Genomic DNA, 9,725 nt, shown 5'->3' with positions numbered 1-9,725 from the left:
TCGCCACACTGAATAGGCAAGTGTGCACGAAGAATCCCCAAAATCTAGTACCATCAGTCCTTTTTAATGAAAGGCAGGGGAATAAACAATAGAATCTGTGCATATTAGTCGCAATACTTTATGGGTAGTTCTTTATTTTTCTCGTAAGATGTTAAATAAAGAAAATATGCACGGTTAATGTAAGCATGTATACTACAGTTCGTTGATTACCAACAACAACATCAAATATTATTTACGTTTTGGTCGTCCTTCTTCGTCCCTTTTCACTGTTGTGGATGGCGCTCTCAATAAGTTAAGGCTGAAGATCGCCAGAGTTCTTAATAGGCACGTCTGGATACCTTGTAGGTCCTCGGTTGTACTATGAGTTAACATCGTGTCCATCTTCTTAGTGGTGATATTACTAACTGTCGGCAACAGTGTGTGCAAGATTGCCCTGACTTTACGTTTGACAAAACTTTGTTCGACCAAGGATGGCTTCAAACCAGCGTAAGAGCCCGCACAAATTAAAAGTTTTAAGGAGTAGCCGTGGCAGTTTTGCACGGCGTTTGCGACAGAAAATTACCCATCAAGTAGGTATGAAGGATCAATCGTTTGCAGACACTTATGTTTCTTATCTTTTGGTCTGTTGACTGATCGTAAGCACAAGGTGGATCATTAATTTCCAAGGCTACATGGACCTGAGATTCCTCGGTGATGCTCAAAGCGATCCGTTGTTATGACGCCTTCGGCATAGTTGACAAGGGTATGGAAGTTCAGGGTTTTTACATGGAGTGCACTGTAACGTTGATATGAGATTATCATGGGCTGAACAAAATTTTGGCTAATCCAAGATAGCTTTGACAATAGGTCATATTCACCCATCAGATCATGCTCCATAAAAAACCTGATGTTTCTATCTGTCCGTAACAAATATGTTGAGGCTGTCAGTACAGCAGGTGGCCTTGAGCATCACCAAGCAGTCTAGGAAATAACCTGTTGCCGTTGTGCTAGCAACGAATTGACCAAGTCGATAAGGAACACAAGTCTTGGCAAACTTCAGGCTGTGAGGTAATTTTTTTCTCAAAAGGTTTGACAAACTGCTACGGCAGCTGCATCAGATTTTTCAATGAAGCCCGCTACAACGTTTAGTTGGTTTTGGGCCATTCTTGGCTATACAACATTTTACCAAACCAATCATCAGAGCATTCTTTGACTATCTTTTTGCCACACCTATCCTCAAAGCAGTCTCAAACTAGGTACAGTTTGACAGTAAGAACAGTGTGACAGTTCACCTTGCTCAGATCAAAATTGATGATCCCAGTTATCCAGTAATGGATTTTGCGACCAGATGTTGCTGTCTGTCTGTGCAAATTTAGGCTCGGTTCTGATATGGAACACATGCCATGTCATAACTGCCAAATGCATGTGTATTTGTAAAAACATGTCAATGTTTTCATGTTATCAAAAACAAAGCTATGGTTAGTGTGCAAATGACAGCCCCTGATATTCCAAGGTATAATGTACCTGCCCATAACCACATCTCCCTGGCATGGTCTCCTGTAACTTCTCCAACTCTGAAAATCTGTATTATGGACAAGTTACCAATATATGCAGTAAATTTTCGACTTTTTCAACCATTAAAGCACTTTTCCAGTGGAATTTTTGCATACAATTGCTTTGAAAATGAAGCTAAAAAGGATTTTTTGTGTCATGAAAGATGCAAACTTCGTAAAACTGGGCAAATTATTTTTCTTCACCCCATAGTTCTCTCAGAATGTTTCTAAGTACTGGTTGCGGACGTGGATGAAAAGGCTTAAGAATTAGGATATTTCTGATTTGAATGACTCAGCCATGAGAGTTACAATATTAAAAGCTTTCTCATTTGTATCATTTTATGACAAGAAAATAGAATAAAACTGAAAAATATGTCGTAACCTGTTCATCAAGGCAGCAGAAGCACAGTTTCAGGGTCCAATCTGGGCCTTAAAATTCTTGAAAGAACAAGATTTTGCCACATGAGGACAGTAAACATTGTTGACAAGAGCAAAAAATCTAAACGAAATAAGTGTCTAGCCTAAATGTCTTGAACCCCTGTTAAATGTACTGATTGACCACATTGCTGGCTTAATGGTGAGGACACCCTTCTTGAAGTCTTGAAATTCTGGGATCAAATCAGGAGTCGGGTCATGCCAAAAGACTTTAAAAATGATACTTGTTGCTGCCGCTCCTTGGAGCTCTCTACTGAAAAATTTAAAGCAAAGAAATGGGACTGGTTGGCCTGGTGTCTGAATAATGTGAGTGGGTGGGAGATACTACAGTGGTGGCAGCACTTTGGTGTCATATGTACAGACACCTAATGACTCCACGTCGTCATATGACTGAAAAATTAAGTACAACTTTACACCCAGGAACATACTGATAGGCATAACAATCATATGCAGTGTTAATGCGATTTGAAAAAGATACTAATCCTGAACCACCATTTTATACTGGTCATCGAAAGAGGTATATGCTCTATATATCAGGGTACATTTCATATATCTTCATGATTTAATGATGGATATAAGATTACAAATGGCTGGTTTACAAATTACAGGACTGTTTAGGGAGCATGTCAAGGAATGAGCTTGTAAAATCCTGACAATATATGTTATGAGTTTTAATAAAACCCAGGAAATCTTGCAGTATGACGAATTTTTACCACTTTCTCTTCAATCTGTTCTTCAGCCATGGGCAAGTTCATGAAGCCTGGTCGAGTGGTACTGGTGCTCAGTGGTAGATATGCCGGACGTAAGGCTCTCATTGTCAAGGTAAGGCTCTCATTGTCAAGGTAAGGCTCTCGTTAAGTTTCTCATTGTCAAAGTAAGGCTCGTTGTTAAAGTTAAGGTTTTTATTTTTGAAGTAATGCTCTCATTGTCAAGGTAAGGTTCTCATTGTTAAGATAAGGATCTCATTAAGGTAAGGCTCTCATTGTCAATGTATGGCTCTCATTGTCAAGGTAAGGCTCTCATTGTCAAGGTATGGCTCTCATTGTCAAGGTAAGACTCATTGTCAAGGTAAGGCTCATTGTCAAGGTAAGGCTCATTATCGAGGTAAGGCTCTCATTGTCAAGGTAAGGCTCTCATTGTCTAGGTAAGGCTCTCATTGTCTAGGTAAGGCTCTCATTGTCAAGGTAAGGCTGTCATTGTCAAAGTAAGGCTCTCATTGTCAAAGAAAGGCTCTCATTGTCAAAGTAAGGCTCTCATAAGGGTTTTGGTGTTAAAATAAGGCTCTTGCTGTGAAGTTATGGCACTCGTAGTCCAGATTAGGCTCATGTTGTTAATGTAAGGCTCTTGTTAATGTAAGGCTCTTGTTAATGTAAGGCTTTTGTTCCCCAGACTTTTAAATTTGACAAAATCTGGGTGTGCTTAATAGCCTGTCAGACCTAATGAAGGATCTGGTTAGTGTTAATCTAGCTGTGCAAACAATGCCCCTAGTCCTCTGAATCACATGTGACAAAAGACTAAAAACAAGAGATGAAGGTTTGTGGCACTGGTATTGCTCTCCTTGTGGTGATGAAGCTCACCTCGTCATGATGAAGCTCATCTCATTAAGATTGTTTCTTAACATGGATTGGGCGCTGCGAAAGGAGCCGCTCACCAATGCAGTCACTAAGAGTTCAAGTTCAGCTCATGCTGGCTCTATCTCAGACTGTATGTCGGAAGGTCTTCCAGCAACCTGCGGATGGTCATGGGTTTCCCCGGGGCTGTACCCAATGTGCTCCCTCCATTATGCTGGCTGTTGATGTATAAGTGAAATATTCTTGAGTACAGCATAAAACACCTGTCAAATAAATCAATAGAAAATTCAAATGAATTATTGAACATTGAGATGATACATCAGGCCTTCATTTTTGTTCTTGAACAAAATGTGCGAACATTGCACCCCTTGCAAAAGAGCAGAAGTGTGGTTTGCACGCTTAAATTCATTCTCCCCAGACTTTCGATTTTGTCAGGTGTGTCTTACTAGAACAAGTAGTCTTTGTTTCAAGAGTGTGTTGGGCATGGGAGTGTGATAGAGGGCTTCAAACTCCAAGGCATGTTGAATGCAATTGTTAAAGAGATTGCTTGTATTTTGTCAGAATTACGATGACGGGTCTCCTGACAAGCCGTATGGCCACGCTCTCGTGGCAGGGATAGAACGCTACCCCAGGAAAGTCACAAAGGGCATGGGCAAGAAGAAAATCAAGGACCGCTCAAAGCTGAAGGCCTTTGTCAGAGTGTATAACTTCAATCATTTAATGCCCACAAGGTGAGTTAAAAAGTTTTTTCAGAAAAGGTTCAGGGTATTTTGAAGGTAGAATTTGCTTCTGTCTGTCCATCCGGCTGTCCGTCCATCTCGCCAACATCTGTTATAGCTTTATGCATGAACCTTTCAAGTTCTGTAGTGCCAAAACAATTCTTTGTTATTTTGGGTGTCTAAATAACTTCAAGGTACTGTTTTCTTTAAGCCCCAGTGGTCATTCCAGAAATTAAGTGTCCTGTTATGGGTGAGCTTGAATTAGGGGTGCTACGCTGGTCATGCATTCCCATTTTCTGACTGTTGACAGAAAATAAGAATAAAATAGAGGGGTTATTAAGAAAAACAAAGTATGCCTTTGACATGAAATTTTTTTTGTCATTTTTTCTGGCATATCTTGCATTATTTTTAGCATTTGTGTATTTTTGGTATAGTTTATGTCTAAGCTACGTGTCCAATAACAGGCATGACAGGGAAAGCAATGTTAAACAAAATTTTAAGGATGATATCTTACAAAGTACTGCCTGGATTAAGCTCAAGTTTTGCACACATGTAAAGCACATTAATGTGAAAGGATTTTCCATTGATGATTCACTGTGCGTATTAATTACGGTAAATTACAAAATTCACTACTTAGTGTATCATGTATTAGAGTCAGTGGTAAAGTCAGTGGTAGGGGTGTTACCTCAAAAAGTACAGCATGTATTGAATTGAAGTTTTACATATGTGTAAAGCAAAATGTCCCAAGGGGAACGTTTCATCGCTGACGCTCTGTGAGAATATTAATTACCATAAATTACCAAATTCATGACCAGGACTATATGTATTGAGTAGAAGTTTTGTATTCGTGTGTCTCCTACTTGTGAGCTCTTCGGTATCCTTGGTACTAAATCTTAAGTTAGGAAAATCACAGTCTTTGTTCTATTGTACTTTTGCATGTGTCCTCCCATGGCTGTGTTACCATCGGTTTTGCCTCTGACCACTTCAGGCTTTGTCCAATTTCCTCAACCATCCCAGCCCAACACCCATAGTCATGATAACCAAAGGTCAACAGACACTGATTTAATGTAAACATGTATTCGTGCTGACTGTTGATCTGTATTTGCAATTCCAGACTGTGATTGTTGGTGTGTTTCTGTGCTGAGGTACTCTGTTAATGTGTGTGTCCCCAGACTGACTGTTGATATTGTACTTGTATCTCCAGGCTGACTGTTGATGTGTATTTGTATCCTAGGCTCACTGTTGTACCCCAGGCTCACTGTTGATGTGTATTTGCACCCCAGGCTCAGTGTTGTACCCCAGACTGACTGTTGATGTGTATTTGCACCCAGGCTCACTGTTGTACCCCAGACTGACTGGTGATGTGTATTTGTATGCCCAGGCTGACTGTTCATGTGTATTTGTACCCCATCTTGACTGTTAATGTGCTTTCTTAGCACAGGCTGACTGTTCATGTGTATTTGTACCTCAGGCTGACTGTTAATATGTATTTTTACTTCCAGGCAGTCTCATGATGTATTTGTTGATGTGTATTTGTGTCCTTGAGTTGACTGCTGATGTGTAATTGCACTTCTAGACTGACTGTTGATGTTACTGTTGGTGTGCATGTCTATCCTGAGGTGCTCTGTTAATGGATGTATCCCCAGACTGACTGTTGATGTGTATTTCTGTTCTGAGGTACTCTGTTAATGTATGTGTTCCCAGACTGACTGTTGATGTGTATTTCTGTTCTGAGGTACTCTGTTAATGTATGTATCCCCAGACTGACTGTTGATGTGTATTTCTGTTTTGAGGTACTCTGTTAATGTATGTGTTCCCAGACTGACTGTTGATGTGTATTTCTGTTCTCATGTACTCTGTTAATGTATGTATCCCCAGACTGACTGTTGATGTGTATTTCTGTTCTCATGTACTCTGTTAATGTATGTATCCCCAGGCTGACTGTTGATGTGTATTTCTGTTTTGAGGTACTCTGTTAATGTATGTATCCCCAGGCTGACTGTTGATGTGTATTTCTGTTCTCATGTACTCTGTTAATGTATGTATCCCCAGGCTGACTGTTGACATGTATTTCTATCCTCAGGTACTCTGTTGATGTGAACCTGCAGAAGGAGGTTGTCAACAAAGATGCTTTCAGAGATCCAGCCAAAAAGAGGAAAGCCAGAAGAGAGGTCAAAGCCAAGTTTGAAGAAAGGTATCTTTGTTATTTCCCTTACATTGGCTTATAGGCTGTCATTGACTTAATGCCAATCAACTTACCTCCCTTTCATTGGCACATTATCCACACTTGCCCACATGGGCATGTAGGGTCTAGCACACATCACCACCATTGCTTCTGAGGTAGCTCTCTCATTGGCTGGTCTCCCTTTTAATCAGGACAGTCTGGTTTTCGCATACTGGTCAGCTGTTTATGGATCAGGGCTTCGGAGAATCCCCCGCTAACCCGGCGATAAAGTGTGGGTAAAGCTACCTGCATCAGTCAGTAAAATAAAAATAAGGCTGTCGGGTATGAACAAAGCAAGAGACATAGGATTTAATTTCCTTCAAACAGAAACAGGGGATTGATTGAAGGTGTGTTTGGATAACAGGATATAGAAAATCTTTCATTTTCAAAATTCTTCCCTACTTGAAGGAGGATAAACTTCCAGAATTAGATTCTGAAGGGTAGTCATTGTGTCACGACGTATCTGTCACGACATGTGTCACGGCATATCTGTCACGGCATTTGCCACCACATGTGTGTCACCACACATCTGTCACTACATAGCTGTCACCACACATCTGTCACCACATATCTGTCACATGTTAAATCTAGCAGAGATTCCCCCCACTGCAAATACAAGATTCAATCTCCAAGCACAGGTTCTGTCAGAGCTTGATAATGCTTCTGTGAGAAGAATTCTCATAAGATTGTGCTCTCACTGAGGCTGCACAATGTTGAATTAATTGCCTGCGTCTGGAGAACATCTCGACCATTAAACCAGTTGCCGTTGAGCAATGCTGGTACTGCCAGTACTGGACTTCATGTTATTGAAACAGGGGAGGTAACAAGGGCCCAGATAGTGGACTTAAGGGTAAAACTCCCTCAACTTAGCAGTCTTACGCAGGCCTCGACATATGGATAAATTTGAAGATCGAAAAATTGTTCCTCTGGATTTTCAGTCAGGGATCGAACTTTTGATCACCCTCAGCCAAATCCAGGGGGTTCGACTGATCCCCTCATTCCCTCACTTGTATTCACCGTGGTTCGGCGCTTTTTGTCCTTGCCCACCCTATACAGTGACTTCGCTGTCATCTGGGGGATGTCACCTTCTAGAAGGATGTACGGGAACCATATATTACCGTAACCATCTGGTTAGAGAGAAGTCGTGTATGGACAAAATTACTATCAGTTATATATACCCACATTGCCATTTGATTTGATCATGTTTGAATGGAATTATAATTGTCATAGATATTGACTGTTTTTTTAATAAAATTGTTGCGTTGATTTTTGTGTGGAAATAGTGTTAATTAGAATATTAATCACTAAATCACATTTGATATTCTGTATATTTGTGTATGACGTCACTGCTGTGAATACATGACTGGACGACATTGTTGCTTTCACCCTGACTGCCTCCCACCATAATGCTGGTCGCCATTGCGTAGGGGGAAAATTCTTGAACACGGCATAAAGTACCAATCGAATATGAATATTGCTGTATTGCAATTCAGTTATATAACCGGCACTATCAGTGTTCAGGACAATAAACTCCTTCTTGAATTGCCATTGGTTAAAAGTCTTTTGATGAATGGTTTCCGGCTTTTTGGAGGTAATTTTCCAAACCATGTGTATGTAGAGCATTTATTTAGGATTGGTCACAAAATATTTGTTGAGACAATCATAGAGTACATTAAATATATGTAGTCTAGGCGCACCACAGCCATTTTCATGTCAGTTACTGACGTAGATGATTAGTTATCTTTTAAACCGGTGAAAAACCCGCACAGATTTTCTTTTGAGTAAAACAAATTTATCTGTTTGCGACCAACTGAAAGCACACTGTTCTTGGCTGATGACAACAAGTGGAATTATCATTCCCGTGCAGTTTACTTGGTGATCGAGAAATTGTTCTCTTGAATATACATTTAGGAGATCGACAGGTGATTGGCCAGTTCGATCACCTCTTTATGTGGAGGCTTGCTTACGTACGCTCATAATCTTCGGTCATAGCGCCATTCTGAGTGTCCTAAATTCTACATTTTATGCAGACGGTCTGTCAAGCTCTGTAACTTTGCTTTTGCTTCTCTCAACTGCTTTGTTTTCTGCTCAAAAATATACAGATCTACTGAAGAAATCCTAAAGATCAGGGAACACTTTCACAAAGATGTCATACTTGTACGATATCGCACATACAGGACAATGGTACATTAATAGTGGCGTACAAAGTATCATACAACAAATGTACAATAGAAAAACGTCATACACCGCTTTGTGAAAGTGGCCACTGTTTTTCTGAGCTAGTTCATTTTAGTACATAGAGAGATAACAGATTCCTTTGTTCTGATGAACAGATGCCATCAACTTCATGTACTGGTGTATTTGCAATGCATTTCAAAATGATGTAGATGTGTTCTGGTATGAAGCAAAGGCTGGTAGTGTTTTCATGTAATTTATTCGGAGGTACTCCAGTTTTGAACTACAGTAATCCTAACCACCTTTGTTCGTGTTAAAACGTTCCCTCAGTCTAGTGTAATACAAATTAACTTGAGAGTATGTTTCCTGGGTAAGGAGTGGTCAAATGCTGTAACTGTTTCATTCAGTATGGCGGTTATGATCAGGAAGATGGGATACTAAGATCCATCCAGGGAACAAAGCAGTAAATTTTAAGTTCGTAAATTCATCAATATACATGTACTTAATGATATGTTTTTTTATTTTTCTACAGATACAAGACTGGCAAAAACAGATGGTTTTTCCAGAAGCTGCGTTTCTAAACTGTAAAAATATAGGGCCGAATAAAGAAAAAACTGTCCAGTACACTGGTGTGTATTGTGTATTATTTGTACTTTTGTTCTGGCATATCAGGCGTTAATTTAGTAAATGTTGAAGGGACATTATCAGTACATGTAAGTAATGGCTAGTAGTTGACAACAGAACAGTTCTAAAGTACAAGAACAGTAAGATTGGTGTAAAACGGCAAAAAAAAAAAATGCATTCCTTACTAATATATCTACCTAGTGCATAGGCCGATGTGGTCAGCAGGAAGGTTGCTTATTAGTATGACAGGTAGGTTGTGAAGGTCGGTGAGTTAGTCAGGAGGTATGACGAGTACATTGTGAAGGTTGGAATAGGACATGACGGATACATTGTGAAGGTCGGTGCGTTAGTCAGGAGGTATGACCAGTACATTGTGAAGGTTGGAATAGGAGATGACGGGTACATTGTAAAGGTCGGTGCGTTAGTCAGGAGGTATGACAGGTAC

At 40.1% G+C, this 9,725-nt stretch overlaps 1 protein-coding gene across 1 annotated transcript; it reads left to right on the top strand.

The window, feature by feature from the left end:
* LOC135477536 (large ribosomal subunit protein eL27-like) lies at positions 1 to 9,282 on the top strand. Its single transcript, XM_064757677.1, has 5 exons — positions 1 to 16; positions 2,707 to 2,789; positions 4,100 to 4,269; positions 6,341 to 6,451; positions 9,189 to 9,282. Exons 2-5 carry the CDS (start codon positions 2,709 to 2,711, stop codon positions 9,235 to 9,237), a joined length of 411 nt encoding a protein of 136 aa, XP_064613747.1. The 5' UTR covers positions 1 to 16; positions 2,707 to 2,708; the 3' UTR covers positions 9,238 to 9,282.
* Positions 9,283 to 9,725: the final 443 nt, after the last annotated feature.

This window comes from Liolophura sinensis, chromosome 11 (assembly GCF_032854445.1).
Source record: "Liolophura sinensis isolate JHLJ2023 chromosome 11, CUHK_Ljap_v2, whole genome shotgun sequence".
Taxonomy (NCBI): Eukaryota; Metazoa; Mollusca; class Polyplacophora; order Chitonida; family Chitonidae; genus Liolophura; species Liolophura sinensis.
This window is presented reverse-complemented; position numbering and strand designations above follow the sequence as displayed.

Coding starts and splice junctions, on each gene's coding strand:
- LOC135477536 (XM_064757677.1), top strand. CDS start 2,709: ATGGGCAAGTTCATGAAGCCTGGTCGAGTGGTACTGGTGCTCAGTGGT. Junction 4,270..6,340: donor AATCATTTAATGCCCACAAG/GTGAGTTAAAAA, acceptor TTCTATCCTCAG/GTACTCTGTTGATGTGAACC. Junction 6,452..9,188: donor AAAGCCAAGTTTGAAGAAAG/GTATCTTTGTTA, acceptor ATTTTTCTACAG/ATACAAGACTGGCAAAAACA.